This window comes from Mustela nivalis (genome assembly GCF_964662115.1).
Source record: "Mustela nivalis genome assembly, chromosome: 6".
Taxonomy (NCBI): Eukaryota; Metazoa; Chordata; class Mammalia; order Carnivora; family Mustelidae; genus Mustela; species Mustela nivalis.
Window position 1 is genome coordinate 101,256,538 of NC_139025.1, and position 25,687 is coordinate 101,282,224.

Genomic DNA, 25,687 nt, shown 5'->3' on the forward strand with positions numbered 1-25,687 from the left:
TACTTAGCACCTCCTGCTAGAGACGAGAGCCCGGGCTTGCCTCTTTGGGGGATAAAAAGATTGTTCCCCCATGCACTGGCAACGATGAGTCTGATGATGTAGCCACCCTCTCCGCACCTCACCCCAGGCTGGCAAGAGAGGAAGGGAGGGGCCCAGATGTCTTCCTGTTCCTGTTTCTCTCCAAAGGGAGCTGGATCACTCTGCCCTCCATTTCTGTTCCTGCTGCTTAGACTTCGCAACCACCTGTGGCTCTGACCTTGCCTGCCCAGCCTCCCTCCTTGGCTCCTTACTCCTCTGTCTGGTCATGCCCCACTTCTCTCCGGCTTCTTCAGTTTGGAGCATGGCTGATGGAATAAGCCACTTCCCTGGTCCCCTGCTTTCCTGGGGTGATGCTCAGAGAAGTGAACCATTAGTCAGGGAGAGGTGTGAGTCAATAGGTCAACAGGAGTGAGACAGTAAGGCATGCTTATTTTCATGTTGAAGTGAAAGAGTTTACAGGGGTAAGGACACCCTCTTGCATAAACCGCAAAAACGAATGCCAACACAGTTTACTAGATCAATGATTGGATTTCCAGAAAATTGTTTCATGAATTCAAAACTGAATGGCTTGCTCCTAGTCTATCAGTGAAGTTCAGGATAATCTATCTCCCTCTGACCGGATCATAGGTTTCAGCTACCCAAACACAGACATAAAGATAGAAGTAAAGACAGTTTCCACTCTTTCTTTCTCTCTCTCTTTCCCTCTCTCTCTTTCTCTCCCTCTCTCCTTCTTTTTGGCTTTTAGACACCTAAGGTGAAATCCAAGTCCACATGTTTTAAAAACCATTTCAAGGGCGCCTGGGTGGCTCAGTGGGTTAAAGCCTCTGCCTGCAGCTCAGGTCATGATCTCAGGGTCCTGGGATCGAGTCCCGCATCAGGCAGAGAGGCTGCTTCCTCCTCCTCTCTCTCTCTCTCTGCCTGCCTCTCTGCCTGCCTCTCTGCCTACTTGTGATCTCTGTCTGTCAAATAAATAAATAAAATCTTTACAAAAAATAAAAATAAAAAAAATAAAAACCATTTCAAAATAGCCATAGTTGTGCTCACTTCGGCAGCACATATACAAAATAGTCATACTCCAGGACTCCTGGGTGGTTCAGTCAGTCATCTGCCTTCAGCTCAGGTCATGATCCCAGGGTCCTGGGATGGAGCCCCGCATTGGGCTCCCTGCTCAGCGAGGAGTCTGCTTCTCCCTTTCCCTCTGCCCCCTCCTTGTGCTCTCTCGCTCTCTCTCTCACTCTATATCAAATGAATAAAATTTGTTTTAAAAATAGTCATAGTTCTTGTTATTTTGACTAATTTTTAGTGAGGAGTTGTTAATACTGCAAAGTACTAACTATAGGGTTTTTTATTTTATTTTATTTTATTTTTTTAAAGATTTTATTTATGGGGCGCCTGGGTGGCTCGGTGGGTTAAAGCCTCTGCCTTCGGCTCTGGTCGTGATCCCGGGGTCCTGGAATCGAGCCCCGAGTCTGGCTCTCTGCTCCGTGGAGAGCTTGCTTCCTCCTTTTCCTCCCTACCTGCCTCTCTGACTACTTGTGAACTCTGTCAAATAAATAAATACAATCTTTAAAAAAAAAAAAAAGATTTTATTTATTTATTTGTCAGAGAGAGCAGGCAGTGTACAAGCAGGGGCAGCAGCAGGCAGAGAAAGAAGCTGAGCAGGGAGTCCCACATTGGGCTCTGGGATCATGACCTGAGCTGAAGGCAGAGATGCTTAACCAACTGAGCCACCCAGGGGTCACTCAAAGATTTTATTTTTAAACAATCTCTAACCCAGCATGGGGCTCAAACTGACAACCCCAAGACCAAGAGTCACATGTTCCACTGACTGAGCCAGCCAGGCACCCCTAGATTTTTTTATTTTAAAGAAATACAGATTGATTTTCAAGTATAACCAGTAATTCAACCTGTTGTTGTTGTTGTTGTTGTTGTTTAATGCTGTTAATTAAGATTCATTCTGGATTTGCTTGAGCAAATAAGAACAGAGTTGTGATTGGCACCACGCTCACTGGTTGGCAAAGAGCTGCTAGTACCGTCCTAGAAATCTCTTAAGCAGGTTACAAATTCTCCTTTGAAATCATGACTATGCTTCACAAGATCTGCTTTGATGGTCTTGCCCTCGCAAAATGGAAAATTCAGAATCTGTAGAGCTTAAATGAAAATAGAACTACTGATGACTGGGAGGCCGTTCAGAGGCATTTTGAAAACAGCCTGATGTATACCAAGGCATTTGATGCTTTTCTCAGGGGAGAGTACCAGGCTTCTGGCCACCCTCAGCAAGGCATGCCCTGAGGACTGTAGTAGGAGGGAGGCCCCTGTTTCTTCATATTAAATGTAATGCTCTGAGCCTCCCTTTCTTTTTTAAGCTTCTGGCCTCATGGAGCAGTAAGCTGACAGGCAATAGCACTGAATAGGGAGTTCGGATACTGGGTTCCCATTCTGATTCTGATACCTGCTGGCTGTATAACCTTGAGTAGGACATTTCTTTTTGGGGGGTCATCTGCAAATACGGCAGCTGGAGCTCAGTTGACCAAACCAGACAAATAACCACTGTGCAGGGCCAGCCAGAATTAAACTCACCTGGACAATGATCATTAGACAGGACCTTTTTGGTAACTCGTTGGACTCTGTTACAATTTCTGCCAGAGAAGGGAAGGGAAGGGAGGGGCTGGTCCAAGGTCACACAGGTAGTTAGAAACAGAATCAGATTAGAATCCATATTTCCTGACTCCTACTTCTGTGCTCTGGCCAGAATACTCCATCATCTCAAATATCCTAATGGAAGTACATTTCATCTCTGTTGCATCATGTGTCTCCCAGACATGCTACTGAATTTGGTCTCCATCCTGCCCACTCATCAAAACTGCTCTGGATTAAAGAGCTAAGTCCTTGCACTCTTGCACGCAAAATTCTGCTTGCGCCAGTGGCTTTTCTGAAACCTGAAAGAGGCAGGCTGAGAGCCAACCTTTGCCTAAACCCACCCTTTAGGAACAGGAAAGAACCAGGGTATGTGTTCCCTAAGGCACCTCACCTTGGAGTCAAGGAACAAAAACTTTGAGATGAATTTTCAGAGATAACATCCCCACCTTAATCTCATCTTCCAGGTTATTGAACCACACACTGAACTTAGAAGGAAGGTCCTTTGCAAGGGCAAAGAAATTCTTAAGAAAGAATCTTGGAGCCAAGAGAAAGCCTTGGGGTTGGAGCTCTGGTATCTGGTCTCCACTTGATAAGAGAGAGGGCCCTGCACCCAATGCTGGCTTGTCAGTGGATGAGCGGAGCTCTCATCTTAACCAATATATCAAAAACAAAACAAAAACAAAAACAAAAAACCTCCCCCTTGTCAGACCCTATCCAAGCCACTAGCTCCAAACCCAGAATGTGAACAAACAGGATTAAACGAAAGTGAAGGTGCTTGACAAACCATAAACAGCATGCACATGGAAGAGATTATCATTTTTCCCTGTCTGATATCTCCTTGGATATTCTCCAAAGCCCAGCTGAAATGTCATTTCCAAAGACCCAGTCAGATCAACCCAAGTTCACATCTTGGCTCCACTGCCTATTTGCTCTGTGACCTTGAAGAGTGGTTTAACTTCAACAGTCCTCAGTGTCTTCCCCTGCCAATGGTGGACCATAATAATAACCATTGGGTGACTGGGAGCTGAGCCAAGGTCACTCTTGCCAACTGCCTGGCAAAGTATAGGACTTTAAGTGTCTATTGACTAGCAAAGGGAACCAAAGCACCCATCCCTTGAGGTCTGACCCAGCAATTTCCACTCCTCAGTCACTGGCTTCTCCTCATCTTTTTTGTCCCAAAGGGGCTACAGAAACTTGAGCCAGCCTGTCCTTACCTTGCTGAGGTCCCCTAGGGCCATGACCTTGGCCACTGGCCTCCTGCTGAGCTGCTCCTTCACCCAGACCTCGACCTGCTTATTCCACTTCATGGTAAACACATAGAAAGCATAGCCCAGCAGCAGCAGCAGGCTTTCCCACCAGGCAATGAGGCTGTCCAGGAAGAAGATAATGAGCATTATCAGATCAAGGATGTAGAAAGAGACGTCACGGAATAAGGGCCACCATGTAAGATTGAGGATCTCCCGGGAGAAGAGGGCACAGGTGCCAATGACAAAGAGGATGTTGAACACAGCAGAGCCCACGATGGTACCAATGCCCACGTTGCTGTGGGAGATGAAGACGCCAATGAGGGAGGTGAAGAGCTCAGGGGCAGAGCCTCCAGCAGCCATGAAGGTGGCACCCGCCACATCATCAGAGATCTGTAGTTTATCTGTGATGACACCCAGGGCTGGGACAAAGTACTCATCGCACACAATGGCCAAGGCCACAAACACGTACATCATGCCAAAGATGTGCAGGACCACCCAGCCCTGTTGCCGCTGCTCTATGCTGAACAAGTCTGGGGGGTACTCTCCCTTGGTGTGAAGGTCTGGCCAGCCAGGAGGCAGTGCTGAGGGACTGGAACTGGGCACCTCTGGGATCATAGCTGTTGTCAGGCTGGGGGAGGTGGCAGGGGGCACCACTGGGGCTGGCTCCACAACCACACAGTGATGGACCTGGATGGTTGGATTTGCCCTGGCCTTGGAGGATGCTGAGGGCCTTGGTGCCGTGGAAAGTCTCTTTGCCAGCCCCCAGAAGGTGGTGGAAGAAATTCCAGTGGTCGATGCACTGGTTCTAGACAACGGATTACTAATACTCCAGGTAGCAGTAGAGGCTTTGGTTTTTGTTGGGCTACTGCCTGTTGTGGTGCGTATTGTCACTTGCCCCTCAGAGATGACTGTGGTGTCCTCCAGGACCGTTTCCAGAGGAGGTGTCACCTTGTTCTTTCTCGCTAACCCCCGGGGCTTGGTTGATCTATTATTGTCCACTCTTCTGGTGGTAGTCAGGATGTTCTCTTCTGTCATACTCCTTGGAGAAGTCAAGATGTTTGTTTCTATGTCATTTACCAGGAAAGTTGGGGTTGTATGAATTTCTCCCTTGAGAGTAGTTGGGGTGGTTTCCTCTACCATTCTCTTAGTAGAGTTGGTCTTCAATATTTTGGTGGTTGTCATAGCTTCACTGTCTTTCACTATTGTTCTGGGGGTGATCCCATGGCTTTTTGTCATTGTCATGAGTGGGAATGGGGAATAATTGCCTACTATTCTACCAAGTGGAGATGGGGTGTATTTCTTCACCTTTCTCCCAGCCTGAGTTGGGTGGTAGCTCTGCATTTCTCTGCTGGGTGGTGTTGCTGAGGTATGATTCTTTACTGTTGGTCTGCTTGAAGTTGGGGTGTAGTGATTCAGTACTGTGCTGGGTGTGGTTGTGGTGTCTTCCTCCATTCTTTCTGTGTCTGCTGCTGTTAGGTTATAGTTATTCTTGAGTGTTGTTGGAGTGGTGTTGGCTGTCCTTCTGGGTGGATAGGGAGTATTCTCCATTGTTATGCCAGGTGTTTCTTCACCCCTGTCAACTGTAGCTTGGGGCACCAGTGTATCACCTGCCATTTCAGAGCTAGCTCTTGGAGGGTCACTGCTCACCATCATCATATCATTGTTAGAGAGGTCACGGCTGGCCAGTTTTACAGGGTGTTGGGAAGACACTGCTGCCCACAATGAGGGGAGGCCCTGGGAGCTCCTCAGGTGCTGGTAGGTGGAACCGATGATCAACGTTCCCAACAGGAAGAGGAGGCGACTCCAATGAAGCCGTTTTGGCCGGAGAAACCGCCTCTCCCGTGCTCCCATTCTGATCAATTTCCCCATGATGGCCAGTTATGCCTGGTTACAGAAGACCTCTCATTCTGTCCGTGAAAAGATGGGGTCTGTTCTGGCGTTCAGGTTGGTGATCAGTGAAGATTTCTCCATGAAGCCCAGCCAGGGGGTATCCACAAACCTAGAGGGTTTTAAAAAAAACGTGGTTATTTGCCCCTAAGAGGAAAGCTGGGATCCATCAAACCCCTAGAAAAGAGTGATGACAATTCATGTAGGGGCCTTTATGCTAGGACGCAGTTGTTTCTGCTGAAACAAAACTACCCCTACTGCCTGTCCAAGAGAAAAAAGCATTAGTGGTCCTCTGTGTTGTGTAGGCATGCCAACAGCCCAGGTTCCTGAGCTGGGTCTACCTAACCCTCTTTGGGATCCCTACAAGAGGCCTACCAGCACCCCTCAAGTCCAAGCCTGAGTTGCTGGCAGCTCAGTCATCCATAGTTCATAGCCCAGGCCACAGATCTCACCTGGTCCGTGGCAGGAGGAAGATAAGGAGACATGATTTTAAGCTTTAGACAAAAACAGGCAGCAGTGGAAGGCAATGTTGGGAACTTCAAGGCTGTGCGTGGGTGTTTTTTGTTGTTTTTTTTTTTTATGTTTTGGACCCATTTAAATCAATTCCACAGTATCACCCATAGAGGGCAAAGCTAATGTGATGATGCTTCCCAGACAGTGTGATGTGGTGGGAAGAACATGGAGAATTGAGTCAAAGTCTTGGATTTCCAGCCCTACTGTTTCCAGCTGTGCCACTCTGGACAGGCTGAACCTCACTGCCTCATCTGTGAAATAGGCATGATAATAGATGTGAGTGATAATAGATGTGTCAGGGAAACTGACATCAGGAGTCCAAGGAAGACTTGTTTTTCACTATACCCTGATGTTCAGTGTAACTGTTTAACATTTTTACCCTGTGCCATCTCATGATACTTTAAATTTAAATTTAATTTAATAGAAATAACAATAGTAACAATAATACCCATCACAGGAATGTTGAGAGTAAAAACACATAAGTTCTATAAAAAGCATTGTACAGGGGCACCTGGATGGCTCAGTGGGTTGAACCTCTGCCTTTGGTTTGGGTCATGGTCTCAGGGTCCTGGGATTGAGCCCTGCGTTGGGCTCTCTGCTTGGTGGGGAGCCTGCTTCCTCCTCTCTCTCTGCCTGTCTCTCTGCCTCCTTATGAGCTCTCTCCCTCTGTCAAATAAATAAATAAATAAAATCTTTGAAAAAGCATTTATACAGAATCAAGTGCTACATAAGGATTGATTTTATATAAAATTTTAATTTTGTAGTTTTATTTTTTTTAAAGATTTTATTTATTTGTTTGACAGACAGAAATCACAAGTAGGCAGAGAGGCAGGCAGAGAGAGGCGGGGGAAATAGGCTCCCTGCCGAGTGGAGAGCCCGATGCGGGGCCCCATGCAGGGCTCGATGCGGGGCTCCATCCCAGAACCCTGAGATCATGACCTGAGCCGAAGGCAGAGGCTTTAACCCACTGCGCCACCCAGGCACCCCTGTAGTTTTATATAAAGGTTTGATTCTATATTTTTCAGGAGGGGAAGAAGAACATGAAGGGCTCTGAAAAAGTCCTCAGTTTATAAATTAAGTAAATATTTATTAAATCTCTAGTTAGTGTCTACAGATTATTATAAAACATTAACTAGAAGTGGTTGGTTTTGCATTTAAAGGAATATATTTAAAGTGAGATGAGTAACTCAGAGAGTCTTAGGTCACTTAAGGTAAGAGGAATTACAGACACTAGTTAGCGCAACTCCCCATTTGAGACATGCAGAAGCTGAGATCCAGAGAGGAGCTCCACTTGCTCAACATGGCACAGCTCGTGAGTGACGGTGCAGGTGAGCCTTCTAATGCCCCAATCTTCCCAGCAGGCCACACAAATTAGAGACGCAAATGCATTTGTCTTTTAAAGGAAAAAAGGAACAAGCAAAAGAAGAAGTACAGAATAAGTACATTTCCTTCTCTGGTCCTTGATCCTATAACCGTCTTTCCACCATCTCCCTGCAGCTGCTGTCCCATGCCCTGAATTCAACTCTGTAGCAAGCCTGCTTGACTCTCCTAAAGAAACTCTGGAGAAGGTCTTTCTTTCTGGTGTGCCAGTGTTGTCTAACAGAGCTGAGCCGACACCCCAGCTGACCCCTCCTATCTAATCACATCATTTACCTTCAAACTTGGACATCTGAGTATCTTCTTAGTTCTGGAAACTTGTCAGAATCCAGGGTCTCAAAGAGTGAGTCTGAAGCTGGACAGCAGAAAACACCCCATTCTTCTGTCCCCAGCTCCCCTACGGAATTCTAATTCAAGGCAGGGTCGGGTGTGAAGGGCATCTCAGGGGAAGAATATCCAATCCCTGCTAATACCCGCCTCTAAGAAGCTTATCAGGGCATTGTACAAGCTCTGGGTCCCAGTGCCTCTGCTAGAGCCTGAGAAGGTGGGCCTTCCACGGGGAAACAGATGGGCTCTCCGCGGCCCCCTGTGGTCAACAGGCAAACGGGAAACTTCTCAAATTTGGCTCTAAGCTCTAGGAATGAGAGATGGTGCAGGGTTCCCATGCTTAGGGGGAAGAAAGATCTGGAAAGATTCAGAAGGTGCTCTGAGGGAACCAGGAGAAAGTGCTTGGGGCTTAAGAGATCAGAAGACCTCAGTTAACACCAGGCTCTGTTTGCTACTGTGTGATTCTAATTGTAATCTACCTGTACGTGTGGAGATAGTAATACCAGATCTTCCTCTTTGTAGGGTGGTTGTGAGAATCAAAATTAAAAATGAGGAAATATCTGCTCAATTTCACGGTGAACTTAAAACGGCTCTAAGAAATAGTTTATTTTAAAACATGGTCCATTCAGAAACATGAGGGAATGTGGGGAAAGTACTCTAAACTTTGAAGCATTTGGCACTTGAAAAATATTTTATTAGGCCTAAGGGAAATCCTCTGTGGAAAGAGCACTGACAGATCTCCGGAGAGCAAGAGGGGACATCCCAAGATACCCAAGGAATTATGCCTCCAGCTCAGGACTGGAGGTGTTGAAATGAAGGTGGGGCAAGGCAGTGGGAACTTATGACCCTTACCCACTGACCTGGAACCCACTTTAATCACCTAGCTCTGCCTGATCTTTATTGACTGCTCCTTCCACCCCTCCCTGTTTCCCCCAGGGATAGAGATCACATGCAGTTTTGATTGTCCTCCTCTGAAATAGCAGGTAATCCCTCACCGCTTGACCCCTTGCCCTGCTTTATCCAGTGTGGCCTATAAGGTAAGAAGGTGCCCAGGTCCCCCTGCTGAAGCACACAAGGGTACCCACCCCCTGCAGAAACACCGAGAAGGGGGGCTGACCTCTGCCAGTCACCACGTCCTTGTCTTTAGGCTGCTGCAGGCAGAACCAGATCTAGTTACTTCCCGTCTCACCCCAGCTGTCTAACAGCCTCAACATGGCCCAGAAAGATGGAAAGAAGAGGGGTGCCAGAGTGATTCAGTCGGTGAAGCATCTGATTCTTCATCTTGGGTTCATGAGTTCAAGACCCACATTTGGCTTTAAAAAAAAAAAAAAAAAGAAAAAAGATAGAAAAAGGAACCAAATTCACAATGTAGAATTATGAGAGATCTTTTTTTTTCCCCCCTAGAATAATTCCTCTAATTTTTACAATGCTATTTGTGCCATACAGGAAATTCAGGGGAGAAGCAAATTCCCAGAAAATGAATATTCCTTTTCTCATATACTTATAACTGCTGCCAAGGGGTTCTTTCTAGTCTGTAACCTAAATCTCCCCTGCTGGAGTTGAGCTTGGTTCCTCCTGTCTTGTTCTCAGGGATTGTGGCACACTTGAAATCCAGGCTGTAGAGAGGTCTGCAACTCAACCAAGAGTGGAAGTATGGCCCGGACTGGCAGGGTGAGCGCGGGCAAGTTATTTAACTTCTCAGTGGCTGTAAATCTTTCCTGTACAATGAGGATGATGATACACTATCTGCTTGGTAGGCTCGCTGTGAAGAGAAAGTATATTAATATGTAAAACATACCAACAGGGTCTGGTACTGTTGTTGTTATTCCACTTGTGGAGAACATAGCCTGCTAGGGGCAGCAGGTCCCAGAGCAGTCCACTATGACAACGCCGTACCGTGTACTTACTAGTGTGGTCGCCTGACTCGTGTCTGCATCTCTTACTAGTCAGGGAGCTCCAAGAGGACAGGGACCTTGCCTGTATATTCATGACTGAGTCCCCAGAGTCTGAAACAGTGTCTGACACCCAATAAATATATTGTGGACGAAATGAAAAGGGACATCCCAGTGAGGAGATGCTCCGAGACAGGGTGCCTGAGCTACAGACTGGGGTGGGAAGGTGGGGAGGAAATGCCCACTCACTGAGGTTCCTGACCATTCAGAAACAAAGTGCTGGAGAAAGACCAGTACCACTGAGGAGGGAAAGATGATCTGCTTTGTTCTACCACGTCGTCTCATGTTATAATCTCCCTCCAACAGGGTGGCAGGACAGGTAGGAAAGTATGGGCTCTGACCCTCACGGTAATATTGCTAATATCAGGTCTGAGGAAGGCAGGGTATAGAAACTATGCAAGTCAGCAAGGAGGCCTTTTCCTCCCCAGCTCAAGGCCTTTCCCATTAGAATAGGAGAAAGAGGGAATGAGATTTTTTGCCCAATGGCAAAGGGTTTGTGGCTAAGGCTAGTTTATTTCTGGGCCCCATCTGGAATTGAGGTTTGACCCTACAGCTGCAGAGTAGAAAGGAGATGAGATTTGGCAGGGGTTTGCAAAATCAAATGCCTTCAGGGCCTGGGTGAATAAAATTAAATTAAATTAGCTCTACTCAAAGTCAGCAGAGAGTAATGAGGGCTGTGTCTAGACAGAGAAAGAATGACCCATCAGTAGTCATTCCACTGTTAAAACCATTTAAAAACATTAAAAGGTAGACAAAATGAGCTGAATTAGACCTACAGGTACTACTTTGCAACATCTAATAAAGTAACAAGTCCAACCAGGAGCAAGTCTCCTAAGGTCTCTCGGAGTCTGGCCCCTCATTTATACAACCAGAAAAGCAGAGCTTCTGGTTGGGAAGATGGAAGAGGTACAGTGTGAGCCTGTAGGAAAGTACTTAGATCTGTCAGGCATGGAACTGTCACAGCCCAAGACCTTTTGCTGGTATTGTTTTCATTGTTCATATTATATTGTTTATGGGATACTTTTTTTTAAGATTTATTTATTTACCCATTTATTTATTTTAGAGAGACAGCACCAGTGGGGCAAGGGGCAGAGGGACAGAAGCAGACTCCCCACTGCGGGTGGAGTCCAAGGCCTTAGATCTCACGCCCCTGAGATCATGACCTGAGCCAAAATCAAGAGTTGGATGCTCGACCAACTGAGCCACCCAGGCACCCCTATAGGGTGTGGCTACACTGCTGTCACTGGTGGGAATAAGCCAAGTAAGCCCCCACACATCCCACAACACTTCATCCCTCTAAGCCAGTGGCTAGAGCCATACCTGAGGCAGGGAGCTGCAGGGTCAGAGTCAGGGTTTGGCCTTCTTAGTCAGGTACCCACCCGGAGGGGCCCGGGGCCTACAGGAGAGGTCAAACAGTGGAATGACTACTGATGGGTCATTCTTTCTCTGTCTAGACACAGCCCTCATTACTCTCAGAGGTCATCCTCTCCAACCCTCAGAGGCTTCAATGTGGCCACACAGAAATCCCCACAGCACCAGTAAAATGAACAACTCCCCTCTAAGTAAAACTTGCCTCGTCAGTCTGATTTTACAAAGGAATACCAACTGAAGCAACAGTGAGATTTTTTTTTCCTTATCAGTTGACAAAGGCTAAAAAATGTAATATCCAGTGCTGATGATAATACTGTGAGTTATCAATCTGATACAGTAGCAAAAGAGACCTTGTTAAACTGGAAGTCAGGTCATGTCCCTCCTCTACTCCACTTTCCAGGGCTTTCCCCCCTGTCAGAGGAAAAGCCCTTGCCACATCTACAAGGCCTATTCCGACGTTGCTTGTAAGAGCAAAAATTGAAATCTATCGAAATGTCAATGGACAGGCACTTGGGTGGCTCAGTGGGTAAAGCCTCCAACTCTTGATCTCAGCTCAGGTTTTGATCTCAGAGTCGTACATTTAAGTTCTGCCTTGAACTAAAAAAAAATAAACATCAATGGAAAACTTGTACATAAATGGTGTCCTAACTTTCCAATAATCAATTATATAGCAGTTCAAAACAATGAAGATGATGCCCAAGATACACTGATATACTAGTAATAATAAAAACAAGATATAAAGGAGAAACCACCAAGGTTTTTATACACCTTGCAGACTCCTATTCTTCTAATACTGACTTTAGTGTCAACCTCGTCCCAGGTATCACTTCCATTCCAAAGGGGAAAGTGTTCATCCTTTCCAGCCCTCTACTTCCAACTCAGGCTTGGTCTTTGGCCCAAGCTTCAAGTGTGGGCCTCTCTTGGAGGGAAGGGTTGGGGAGGATAAAGGGTGGAGTCCCACTTCCACTTACCAAATCCTTATTTAGGCCACTGCATTGTTTATAAACACACACACACACACACACACACACACACACACACACACACACATGCTCCCAAGCACTCTAGCTTTGAATAGAGCCCTTTGGGGAGGGGGAGACTTAAAGGCAGTTTGTGGTGTGGGGAAATAAAAGAGTCGAAAGAAAGATGAGGAGTTGTGATTCTCCCATTCCCCGCCCTTCCCCTCTTCTAACCCCCTAGTCCCCACCACACACACATCCAGTTTGGAAGGAGCCTCCTTCCAACCTACAGACTCTTGATTTTGGAGCAGGTCATGATCTCAAGATTTTGAGATCAAGCTGAGTGCAGCTCCGCACTTAGCAGGAAGTCTGCCTGAGATTCTGTCTCTCCCTCTGCTCCTTCCCCTACAAATGTGCTCTCTCTAAAATAATTTTAAAAAATGAAAGAATGGAAGGAAGGAAGGAAACTAGTTTTGTTTGCTTTATCTGCCTTTTCACTGGAAGATGCTACCAAAGTTTTAAGAGGGTGAGGGGTGAGCCTGGGAAGAAAGATGCAGGCCCAGATCATGAAGCACCTTTAAAAATTTAGTTTGTAGGGGCGCCTGGGTGGCTCAGCGCATTAAAGCCTCTGCCTTCAGCTTGGGTCATGATCTCAGGGTCCTGGGATCGAGTCCCGCATCGGGCTGTCTGCGCAGCAGGGAGTCTGCTTCCTCCTCTCTCTCTCTGTCTGCCTCTCTGCCTACTTGTGATCTGTCTGTCAAATAAATAAATAAAAGGTTAGTTTGTAATGCTTTTCAAAGAAGAGGGTGTCCTAAATAAAGAAGTTCCATTCTACTTTCTTAGACAAATGTAATATCAAATTATCTCTCTTTCCTGCTTTGAGTTTTTTGTTGTTGTTGTTTTCAAATAGTCTCTTACTTCCTTCTTATCTTCTTTACACAAATGCATACCCAATGTTACATACCAGACCCTTGGGAACCAGTGGTGGGTAAGCCTCACCCTTATTTAGAGTGGAGATGAACTGGTATTGTGTAAAATCTCTACTTTGTTCAGTGAGTTTTTCTATTATTTTAGCATAGAGAGTTTTGTGGTTTTCTCAAATGTTGTAGAAAGATTGAGGAGGATTGAGAGCAATTAAAAGAGGGGAAATCACAGTTTCTTCATGAAAGGCACACAAGGGAAAAAAGACATGGAGGGAGAACCTACAGATGACAAGAGACTTCAGAGACTGCATGTCTGGATCTTACTTGGTTCCTGACTCAAACAACCAAAGTAAAAAAAAATAAAATTTAGGGGCACCTGGGTGGCTCAGGGAGTTAAGTGTCCAAATCTTGGTTTCAGCTAGGGTCAAGATCTCAAGGATCAAGCCCCACAGCGGGCTCCACATTCCACATAGAGTCTGCTTGAGATCCTCTCCCTCTTTTCTGCCCCCTCCTCACTCATGCTCACATTCTCTCTCTCTTTCTCTGAAAAAAAAAAAAAAAAAAAAGAATAAGTTTTTAAAAAATTTTTTAGTTTAGGAGCACCTTGGTGGCTCAATGTGTTAAGCCACTGCCTTCAGCTCGAATCATGATCTCAGAGTCCTGGGATCGAGCCCCATATTGGGCTCTTTGCTCAGGGGGGAGCCTGCTTCTCTCTCTCTCTGACTGCCTTCTCTGCCAACTTGTGATCTTTCTCTGTCAAATAAAGAAATGAAATCTTTAAAAAAAATTTTTTTAATTTTTTAGTTTAAAAATTAAAAAAAAATTTTTTAAGTAAAATTTATGATATTTTGAGATACCTGGGTATTTGAGAACTGGTATTTGATTATATTAGGGACTCATTTTTAATTATTTTTTATTTGATAATGGTATTATAATTATTGGGTTTTTGTTTTAATTTTTTTAAGTCTCTCACTGTTATGAGAATGCAAAGACAAACTCCACAGACTGGGAGAAAATACTTGCAAGATACATAACCGATAAATGAATGTTATCCAAAATACACAAACAACACTTAAAATGCAACAGTAAAAAAAAGAATCTGATTTTTAAAAGTGCAAAAGACCTGAACAGAACAGACCCTTCACCAAAGAAGATACATGGATGGAAAGTAAGCACATGAAAATATGTTCAACATCTTATGTCATTAGGGAATTGCAAATTAAAACAACAGTGAGGGGGCGCCTGGGTGGTTCAGTGGGTTACAGCCTCTGCCTTCGGCTCAGGTCATGATCTCAGGGTCCTGGGATCGAGCCCCACTTTGGGCTCTCTGCTGGGCAGGGAGCCTGCTTCGTCCTCTCTCTGCCTGCCTCTCTGCCTGCTTGTGATCTCTCTCTCTCTCTGTCAAATAAATAAACAAAATCTTTTTTTTTTTTTTAAAGATTTTATTTATTTATTTGACAGAGAGAGATCACAAGTAGGCAGAGAGGCAGGCAGAGAGAGAGAGAGGAGGAAGCAGGCTCCCTGCTGAGCAGAGAGCCGATGCGGGACTCGATCCCAGGACTCTGAGATCATGACCTGAGCCGAAGGCAGCGGCTTAACCCACTGAGCCACCCAGGCACCCAATAAATAAAATCTTTTAAAAAAATAAATAAAAATAAAGCAACAGTAAGAAGCCTCTACCCACCTATTAAAAGAGCCAAAATCAAGAACACTGACAACACCAGTGCTGCTGGGGAGCAGCAGGAACTCTCATTTATTGCTGCTGGGAACGCAAAATGGTACAGTCACTTCAAAAGACAACTTTTTCACAAAAGTCTAGTTTCTCACAAAACTAAAAAGCTCTCGCCATATGACCCAGCAGTCTCTTTCCTTGGTATTTATTCAAATGAATTGAATACCTATATCCACACAAAACCGTCACAATGGTGTTTATAGCAGCCTTATTCATAATTGTCAAAACTTGGAAGGAACCAATATGTCCTTCAGCAAATGGTGGTACCTCCAGACAGTGGAATATTTATTATTCAGCACTAAAAAGAAATGAGCCATTAAGCCATTAAGCCATAAACAAACATGACAAAAACTTCAGTGGGAATTACTAAGCAAAAGAAGCCAATCTGGAAAGGCTACATACATTCAGGGAAAAGCAAAACTATGGACACAATAAAAAGATTAATAGTCACTGGGAGTCGGTGGGGGGTGGGGATAAAAGGGCAGAACACAGAGAATTTTTAGAGCAGTGAAAATACGCTGAATGATACAACAAGGGTGGCTATCCGAATGCCCCTCGAGCCCCAGTACCTAGCACCTATGAGTGGCCTAGAATTTCTGTCACTAATCTTTGCTTTTGCCAGACCAGAGACCAAACCACTCTGCCTTTCAAAAGCCTCTGTTGATGTGGTCCACTGTTTCAAAGCAAAAATAAATAAATAAATAATGACAGATTATGCAAAGGAAGTTATTTATTGATTCTCTCTAATGTGTGTGTGGAAACATGCAAATGAAGGTCTCTGGAGTGAGAAAAAGAAATTCATTAACCATCTATGCCTTGAAAAACAGCTCCTGAAGAACTTCTAACTCTTTGTGCTAGTGTTCTCTGATTATATATTCACTGAACAACCTTCCGATTTTTCATGGGATTCTAAGACTTTACAAATAAAAACAAAAGACTTAACAGTTGCCTTAAGTGACGGCAGTCCCGTTGGCAGTTACATTTTACTGTTCCATTTTAATAAATCGCTCTTTTGCTTCCGCAATCTCCTGAAAGCCTATGTTCAGAACAAAGTTACCAAAATCTGATCACCCAGCAGCAAACTAATAAACTTAAGCTTCAGAACTGGGGAGGGGAGGGCGCCTGGTGGCTCAGTTTGTTGGGCAACTGCCTTCGGCTCAGGTGGTGATCCCGGAGTCCTGGGGTCAAGTCCCACTTTGGGCTCCCAGCTCCATGGGGAGTCTGCTCCTCCCTCTGACCATTTCCCCTCTCGTGCTGTCTCTCTCTAATAAATAAATAAAATCTTAAAAGAAATAAAGTAAGAAAACAAAAGAACTGAGGAAAGTAAGTCCATGGAGCTAAGCTGGAACTACCAGGAGAACTGCGACCCTCTGGCTGAGTCCTCACCACTTTAGGGGTAACTAGACAAGTCCCGTGTCCTGTACACATTCTTGGCCACATACCTCCCAGGAGGGAAAGAGTTAGAAACTGTGACCAAGTAATCAGGATGCAGCCTTACTTACCTAGATCCCATTATGTTCAAGCATAATAAGGTTTTGAGACAGCGAGGTTAACCAAGTTGGGGAAAGGAGTTCTGAAGCAAAAAGGACAATCTGCAGCTCCCCAGGCCCTGATGCTGGCAGAGAAAGTCTCAGGGACTAACTCTCTCCCTTGGCCACCTTGGACATCAGGAGGAGTCGGGGAAAGAACAACAAACAACTGGAACCTTCACTCTCCCACAGAACAAGCTGTGAAAAGTCAGACAGATTGGGATGTTCAGTTCAAAGCATCCTCCCTCCTTGCCTCACCCCCAGGAGGACCTCACCCCATCCCACCAACTAAAGGAAAAAGCGGCAGAGGTCTTTTTCTGTTCTCACTTGTAATCTGTGTGGTACAACAGGATTCTTTGAACCACAATTACCCAGGCCTGCTTCTCCCTGACATTTCCTGGCTCCCTACGTGGTTAGAAAGTTACTTCTTGCCCCCTCAAAGACCAGAACCGGGCTGGGGCTGCTACGGGGCACCGGGTGGCCAGAGGTGAGGCAGGGAGGGCCCATGAGGCCTCACAGGGAAGTCTGAGTGCAGATCCCTCAGCGAGACACCTCACACTGTCGGGAGAAGCAGTGAACCTTCCCTCAGAGAAGGGGGGGGGGGCGGTTGGGGGAAAGAAAGTGAGCCTCGTGCTGAGACCCAGAGGGAAAGTCTTAACTTGTCCATTGGCTCGGGTCAGCTAAGAAAAATATATGGTGTACTTAGCAGGAGCCCTCCTCAGCAGGACATATAGTTAAAGAAGAGTTTGGAGAAGATTCTGTCACCTGGTTCAGAGGACGTGAGTGAGGGGGCTCAAGAGTGTGGGCAAAGAGGTGCACGCGTCAGCAAGTGTGAGGCAGGGGCACCAACAAGCCCAGGTGAGTGAGGAGGCTGGAGTGTGAAGGGCCTGGAGAGGTATCTCTTCAGAGAAGTGGGCAGAGGGCCAGAAGGAAAGAGAGAAGAGCCCGAGAAGGGAGAAGTAGGGAGGAAGAGAAGGAAGGGGAGACAGGGCCCGGGCTCCCCAAGGTTGGGGATATTGGGGAGAGAGGTCATGACGGATCCAGCGCTGTGGAGGGACGCCGAGGAGGGCGCGCCCCCTAGCGGCGGCGCCGCGCCAGAGCCCTGCCGCTCAGGCCTTAAAGCCCCGCCCCAGCCTCAGACTGGCGCCGGCTTCCTTTTTGTCCCGCGGCCTCTTCGTTCCGGCTGCGGTGCGCGGGCGGAAAGTTTACGCGGACGGACTGTGCCGGCGATGGGCGCGGGGTGAGTCGGGGAGCCCGAGGGCCTCGGGCTGTACTTCGTTGCTTGTGGAGCTGCAGGAGAAGGGGTCAGGGGTCGGGAACGACGCGGAGCCGGCCCCCGGCCTTCCCGCCGCCCCGCGCGGTCTGTGCGGCGCCAGTTCCGGGTCCTGCTCCCGGCCTCGCCTCGCCCGGTAGCTCGGGGTCGCGGGCCCCGCGTGAACACCGCGATTCGGGCCACTTGCTCAGGCCCTTTTCGTTCCCCCTGCCCATAAGACTTCCAGATCTCAGTCGGGGGTTTGGACTGATTTTGAGGTTAAAAAAAAAAAAAAAAAAAAAAATCACTCCCCGACTGCGATTCAAATGCTGTATTCCCAGGCTGGCGGTTCCGAGATGAAGTTGTATCCGAGAACCCGGGAGGCGCTCCTCAGGGCAAGGGAAGTCAGGCTGGCAGAAACCTGAGGGTAGGTAAGGACGCTAACATGAATGCCCGGACTCCTAGAAACCCGAAAAATTCGAGTGGAATCACGCTCGGAGAGCGAAACAGCTGAGAATCGATTCTTTTGCAGTCAGTTGCCAGCTGCAGGGAAGTTGTAAACGTGTTTAGGTGATTTGGCATTAAGGCCGTCAGGTGGCTGGGGTCTGTTCTCAGGCATAGACTGTTGAGAAAGATGGCTTGTAGTTGTCTTAGCGTTACATGTAAGCTACTTTAAATAGTACTTCTGGGAAAGGGGGAGAATTAACCCAAGTGAGAAATACTTCTCGTTCTCAAAAAGTTGCTGGACTGTGGTGGGCATGGATTTTTTTTTTTTTTTTTTTTTTTAAATCCGGCCTAGAGTGCTGGAGTGAATCATCCTTCAAGAACATGCAAGTCCCTCCTTTAATTCTGTGCTTACAACTTAAGTAATGGTTTCCCTTGATTTTCCACTGTTAAGAATGTGGATGGACGCCAATACATCAGTAGGGAGAAAAAGCCAGCTCTAGAGGTGTTTGCAGAGAAGGCAAGACTGCTGGCTATGGGCACCCTTTCCCGTGTTACAGCGCATTTCAGGGGCCAGAAATGCTTTTTTATACCTGATCTAAATCTGTTTATATGCTTTCCCAGTCTCCTTGAAGAGTTGAGGAAGTACTTCCCATGATATCCCCAACTTTTTTTTTTTTTTTAAATAAGAGCGAGGGAGAGAGAGACAGTAAGTACAGTGGTAAGGGGCAGAGCAAGAGGGAGAGAACTCAGGAAGCACTCATCAGGGCAAGGGAACTCAGGCTGCCAGAAACCTAAGGGTTGGTAAGGACCCTAACAGGAATGGGTGGGCCCCTAGAAACTTGAATGGAATCCCACTCAGTGAAACTGCTGGGAATGGTAAAGTGGCTTCACGCACAGCATAGAGCCTCCTGCAGGGCTCAGTCTCACAACCCTGAGATCATGACCTGAGGCAAAATCAATAGTCCCCTGCCCAACCAATTGAGCCACACAGGTACGCCCCCCCCATCTTGGTCCTCCCCCCTAAACATTTGTTTATTTGAGAGCATGCACATGTGCGCAGGCATGTACATGGGGGACAATGGGCAGAGGGAGAGGAAGAGAGAGTCTTAAACAGACTCTCTGCTGAATGTGGAGCCCAATGTGGGGCTTGATCTCATGACCCCATATCATAAACTGAGCCAAAACCAAGAGTCTGAGGCTTAACCAACTGCACCACCCAGGTGTCCCTTTCCAGCTTTCAATGATGAATAGGGGTGTACATGGAAATGGGACTACCATGTGAGCTGGATAAGCTCTATATGTGGGCAGAGACACCGGAATCACTAGTATTTGCTTGAATGAGGAGGAGAGAAGGAACTGTGTTTCTGGTTTCCCGAATTAACATTCATCCTGTGTTTTGCCAAAGAATGTTCTGTGTGGTGCCTAGGGGTAGTTTATTACTCATTATCAAATATTTGTCAAGCACATACCCTGTGCCAGTTACTGTGATAGGTTCTGAGGAGATGTTGGTGGGCACCATCTGATCCAGTTCCTGCCCTTAGTGACCTTATGGGCTAATATAGTAGTATAATTGTACCAATATTATACAGGGCTTCACTTCTTGAACAACACTAGTAAGACCCAGAAAGAAAATAAAATAAACTGAGAAGATGAAGTAGTACCAAGTTGATACACTTAAGCCCATACATTTTACACTAAAGGAAACCCACAGGCTCTGAGACCTGTTGAGTTTGACTTTGGGCACAGTTTTTTTTAAATTCTTTTTTTTTTTTTTTAATATTTATTTATTTATTTGACAGAGAGAGATTACAAGTAGGCAGAGAGGCAGGCAGAGAGAGAGAGAGGAGGAAGCAGGCTCCCCGCTGAGCAGAGAGCCCGATGCGGGACTCGATCCCAGGACCCTGAGATCATGACCTGAGCCGAAGGCAGCGGCTCAATCCACCGAGCCACCCAGGTGCGACTTTGGGCACAGTTTTAACAAGCTTGATTACCTGGCTTTCTAGCCCATAGTAGCCTAGAAGAAGCAAATTAGGGAATTACTGAGTTAGATAGAATGTAAGCTGATGGACTAAAAATTAATCATTAAAAAGGCACCAAAACAGAGCACAACAGCCTGGACCCCTTGAATACAAGGCATTGTTTCTGTGTATATTCTATGTAATCCCTGTTTTATGGGACCTTCATGGTAATTGTGTAGAAAAGGGTTAAATGGGAAACAGGGTTAGCAAGTTCAAACTGGATTTTTTGCTCTAGAACTTTTCAGTGTCTTTATTAATGCCTGAACTCATTTTTCTTGGAGCATCTCTCCAGAACAGTGTTCTGCAGCACACAGTGCTGGTGTGGGGGTGAAAAAAAAAAAACAAACAAAAACAAAACACCAAACCTGAGAACAGCAGTGTGCTAGGCAGTATTGGTGTTTAGAGTGGTGGTGCCAAGTCATCATAGAGTAGGTTATGTTTTGCACAGTGTTTAATGAGGCAGAAAACAGGGATACATATTTTAATTTTGTCTACCAAAATGGCTAAACATTTTGGAATTTTAAAGAGTCTGGGGAAGTAATTTATATCCCTCATTTGATCTTTATTGACGTGAGATACATGAGGCACTACTGTATTTGAAATGTGTCTCAGGCCGCTATGTGGTAAAAAGGCTTTTCCTACTTCCCTTGAGTCCCTGACCCTGTTTATAACCTTGCTTACATGAACCATTATGTTCTGAGTTCCTGACAGCCTATTTACAAGTGGAATTTTATAATACGTTTGTAGTTGGATACTTCACTGTAACAAGCAGTTTGGCCAGTGTAAAGTGTTTTTGAAGTAAGTTCCAAAAAAGAGGGGCCTCTGGGTGGCTTAGTTGTTAAGTGTCTGCCTTCAGCTCAGGTCATGATCCCAGGGTACTGGGATCGAGCCCCACATCAGGCTCCCTGCTTGTCTGGAAGCCTGCTTCTTCCTCTCCCACTCCCCCTGCTTGTGTTCCCTCTCTTACTATGTCTGTCAAATAAATAAATTAAATCTTTAAATTTAAAAAAAAGTTCAAAAAAAAAATTAGTGAGCATTTAATTTCTGAACAATTTTGTCCATCCAGGGTCTTCCCTAATTGTATATATGCAGTGACTTTTATGAAGGTGCAATTAGAATATACGTACAATCCTATGACCTGCTTTCTGGCATTTTATATAAATATTTCTCATATTTAAATACATGTCTTTTATTTATAGCTATATAAGAGTTCATTATCTCAATATACTATAGTTGCTTATCAGCAGAGTAGCAGCAAGTTGTATCCCCATGAGCAGGTCTGTATATTTGAACTTTCTTGTTTATTTTTGAGAACAGAACTCTTTTTTCTTCATGCTAATACTCCATCCGTAATTTTAAAGGAGTCTGTTTTCTCCATTTCTTCTGCATATTGACTTTTTTTTTTGAAGATTTTATTTATTTACTTTATTTATTTAGAGAGAGCCTGAGCTGGGGGAAGGGCAGAGGAAGAAGGAAAAACAGAAAGGAAGATCTCAAGCACTGCCAAGCATGGAGCCTGATGCGGGGCTCAATTCCAGGATCTTGAGATCATGACCTAAGCCAAAACCAAGAGTCAGATGCTTAACAACTACAACTGAGCCACCCAGGCAGCCCTCTGCATACTGACTTTTATACACGATTTCCAGAGATAATGTCAGCTGGTCTACATACTCTTTCATTTTGTTCTTTTCCCTCACAATGAAGCATTGTTTCCCAATTTACATACAGTATTACTGAGCTAGTAGTAGTTTACTGCTTTTGTCATGCTTAATGATTTCCAGCTTTATCTAATTTGGATTATGACTCTACTAGCCCTTTAATTTTTACATTTTACATTCATTTTATTAATAAAAATGGCATCAAGCAACAAGATAAATACTCAATTACTGCTGTATTGATTAAGAAAGTGATGGTGCCCCCAAAAAAGGGTTGCTTGTCAAAAAGCACCACCGTGTGACAATTAGAAATGTTCCTTCATAAATTAAGTGTTGGGGAAGCAATGTAGGAATATTTGTTATATTCAGTTGTATAAACTTTGAAATTATGAAAGTCAAGGGCTACCTGAATTTAATATATTTTTTAATAGAAATATGTGGTCCTTGGGGCACCGGGGTGGTTCAGTCGGTTAAGTGGCTGCCTTAGCCTCCAGTCCAGGCTCCAGGGTCCTGGGATCGAGCCCACATGGAGTTCTCTGCTCAGCAGGGGAGTCCGCTTCTTCCTCTTCCTTTACTTGTGCTCTGCCCGCTTGTGCTTTCTCTCTCTCTCTCTCAAATAAATAAAGAAAATCTTGAGAAAAAAAAAAGCATGTGGTCCTTGAGTTATGGCCATTTAGTGGGTGATTCTAGGAGTTCACACAGTGAATTAAGTTGCTTTCCTCCCTCTGAAGTCTCTGCAGTTTTGCCTTTACCTCAACTTAAATGAGGTTTGCTTTCACTCATTTCTGCAAAGTTTGGTTAAAATTAGGGTGGGGGGAAAAAACCTTTTTTCTCTCTGTAACATGTAAGACCTAATCATACTTATTTTCTACAGCATTTCTCTGTTCATAGCTGTTTGTTTGCACTCTGACCGGGAACACTGGGATCATTTTCATCATGCCAACAGTGGTGGTAATGGACGTATCCCTTTCCATGACCCGACCTGTGTCGATCGAGGGGTCTGAAGAATATCAACGTAAGCACCTAGCAGCCCATGGTTTGACGATGCTGTTCGAGCACATGGCCACAAATTACAAGCTTGAGTTTACAGCTCTGGTGGTTTTTTCCTCACTTTGGGAGCTGATGGTTCCCTTCACAAGAGATTACAACACACTTCAGGTATAAAAAATAATGAGTTATTATATGTACAGGGCCCAGATTTTTAGGAAGGAAAATAATGTTATCATATTGCACCAAATATTTATAACTTGGACTTTTTTTTTTTTTTTAAGATTTATCCATTTATTGGAGGAGAGGGAGGAGCAGAGGGAGAGAGAACCTCAAAGCAGATTCCGTGCTGAGCACTGAGCACAATGATCTCAGGACCCTGAGATTAAGACCTGAGTGAAAACCAAGAGGCAGGTGCTCAACTGACTGTGCCGTCCCAGTGCCCAATATAACTTGGACTTACTTAATGTTACATTAAGTGTATGGATATGCTATCTGAATATGGCTATAAAACAAAGATTCACTGGGGCACCTGGGTGGCTCAGTGGGTTAAGCCTCTGCCTTCGGCTCAGGTCATGGTCTCAGGATCCTGGGATGGAGCCCCGCATCGGGCTCTCTACTCAGCGGGGAGCTTGCTTCCCTGCCCTCTCTCTCTGCCTGCCTCTCTGCCTGCTTGTGATCTCTGTCTGTCAAATGAATAAATAAAATCTTTAAAAAAAAAAAAAAAACAACACTTATTATGACCATCAATCTATGGGCATAATATCTGAGTATAGCTGTGAAACAAAGATTCATAACCAGTAATAAAGGCCTTATGCCTTTGGTAGAGCTAGGAGTTTGAGCTCTGAGTTGTTGCCTTATTTTCTTCCCTGAGTTTTCTGGAATTTTCTGTGGAAAGGAGAGCATAACAGGATGTAGTTCCCCATTCTCTAAGATTCAGGGTACTTTAAATTCAACACCTTATTATTTTCTACTTTCCTATAAAACTTGAGATGAAAAATAGCCCTTCCTTATAAAAACCTTTATTCTAGAGTAATTCAAAATATTTCCTCTCTAATAAATACCCTTTGATTTACAGATGCCAAGAAATTATAATTTTTAAACCTCAGTTGATAGTTCATAAGGTGTTGTCTGGGATATGCCAGAGAATTTGCTTTCTGACAACATCTCTAAGTTATTATTTCCAGCAGTACTTCATAATGGTCAATAAGTGTGGAATTAAAACAGTTTAATACTTGTTGGGCAGGTTAGAGATCCAGGATCAGTGTAGTTTGATTTTTTTTTTTTAAATAAAAAGTAATAAGATTTTGTTAAATCGTTTATTTTCTCAGTTGTTTCTTTTTAATGGTACTCAAAAGCTCTTTAAAAATTGCACTGGATTTCTTGTAAATGAATAGTAAACTAAGGATTTTGGATGTTCAGCAGTTTTGAAATTTAGAGAGTTGCTATCTGAGTTGTTCTGAGTAGTCGAGAAAGCCAGGTGCCCTGGAGTTCTACTGATGGGGCTTAAATCTAGACTCTGGCACATCGAGGCATGCAGCCTGGGAAAGTTACCCCATCATTCTGTACCTTTGTTTCCTCATTTTAAAAATAGGTCAGTAGGGGCACCTGGGTGGCTCAGTTGCTTAAGCAACTGCCTTCGGCTTAGGTCATGATCCCATTGTCCTGGGATCGAGCCCTGCATCTAGCTCCCTACTTGTGGGGAGCCTGCTTCTCTCTCTCACTCTACTGCTCTGCCTACTTGTGCTCTCTCATTCTCTCTGTCAAATAAATAAAATCTTTTTTAAAAAATTAGTTAATAATTTATACTTTACAGAGTGTTGAGATAACTAAATGCATATGAAGTGCCTAGGTTGGTGTTTATAATATAGTCAGTCAATGATTTTTGTCTTTTTTTTTTTTTTTGGCGGGTTTAAAAGTTCTTCATTTTAGTTACTTTCTTCAGGGATCCCTTACAAAGCTATGGTGGACTTTTGACTCTCACTTGAGAATGGAATAAAGGGAAGCTCTTTTAATTGTCCTTTGTGGTTGAGGAAGCCTGTTTTACCGTTTTCTTTGAGAAAATATGCTTTGGGGCTCTCAGAAACACAATGTCCCCTGTGTAACTATTCATGCTTTGAACAGTTTATGTTATTCTCTAATAACAAAACAGTACAAAATAATGAGCAATTTTATCTTTTATTCGATCAGGAAGCACTAAGTAATATGGATGATTATGATAAAACCTGCTTGGAATCTGCGTTAGTTGGTGTTTGCAATATCGTTCAGCAAGAATGGGGTGGTGCAATTCCTTGCCAGGTAATGATCAATTCTTTTTTTCCTAAGTTAAACCGTTAAACCATTCCTTTTTTCCTAAGTTAAAAACCGTTAACCGCTGAGGTGATTTGATTTTCTTTAGGCTCTGACACAGCATGCATTGTAATTTCTATAAACTGCATTATACAACATTATTGGTATCTTTTTAAAAGAAGGCACTAAGTCAACACTAATATGCTCAGAAAACAGCACAGTTATGCCTTAAGGAGAGCATTCTCCTAGCAGATTGGCTTATTGCAAACTAGTACTGTTTGTATAAAACATGAAGGGCTCACAGTTGAGTTTCAGAGCACTCACTGTAAGGGGTAATTGTAATTTTGAGTGATAGAATTATAAACATCAGTACATGATAGTCTTCATTATCTCGGTGTAATATTTATTTAGCAAATGTTTGACCATCTCAAGTGAGTTGTCTAAAAGATGAGTATGAATGCCATATGATCTATTGCCCTTCAGATCCACAGTAGATCCACATTAGCATCAGATGAGAACAGAGTATTAGGATAAAAAGAATTA

The 25,687-nt window shown here is 44.6% G+C and overlaps 2 protein-coding genes across 17 annotated transcripts in view; one reads left to right on the plus strand and one right to left on the minus strand.

The window, feature by feature from the left end:
- SLC24A1 (solute carrier family 24 member 1) overlaps nt 1–17,576 on the minus strand; it is a 42,840-nt gene extending 25,264 nt beyond the window's left edge. For 2 of the 4 annotated variants that reach the window (XM_082737079.1, XM_082737076.1), the window contains exons 1-4: nt 17,262–17,576; nt 16,470–16,694; nt 9,148–9,343; nt 3,894–5,925 (exon numbers count right to left, since the gene is read on the minus strand). In XM_082737079.1, coding sequence (XP_082593205.1) covers nt 3,894–5,795 — 1,902 coding nt within the window. In that variant the 5' untranslated portion in view covers nt 5,796–5,925; nt 9,148–9,343; nt 16,470–16,694; nt 17,262–17,576. Of the gene's footprint in view, nt 1–3,893; nt 5,926–9,147; nt 9,344–16,469; nt 16,695–16,823; nt 16,878–17,261 lie in introns of those variants that run through there. The other 2 variants (XM_082737077.1, XM_082737078.1) reach the window with 2 other exon arrangements.
- A 46-nt stretch (nt 17,577–17,622) lies between these two features.
- The window catches only part of INTS14 (integrator complex subunit 14), a 35,792-nt gene continuing 27,727 nt past the window's right edge, over nt 17,623–25,687 (plus strand). For 3 of the 13 annotated variants that reach the window (XR_014313383.1, XR_014313384.1, XM_082737110.1), the window contains exons 1-4: nt 17,634–17,736; nt 18,090–18,175; nt 22,743–23,026; nt 25,046–25,153. Coding sequence is in view for 7 of the 13 variants with exons in the window: in XM_082737110.1 (XP_082593236.1) it covers nt 22,805–23,026; nt 25,046–25,153 (330 nt within the window). In the remaining 6 variants the exon portion in view is untranslated. The other 10 variants (XR_014313382.1, XM_082737112.1, XM_082737116.1 and 7 more) reach the window with 9 other exon arrangements.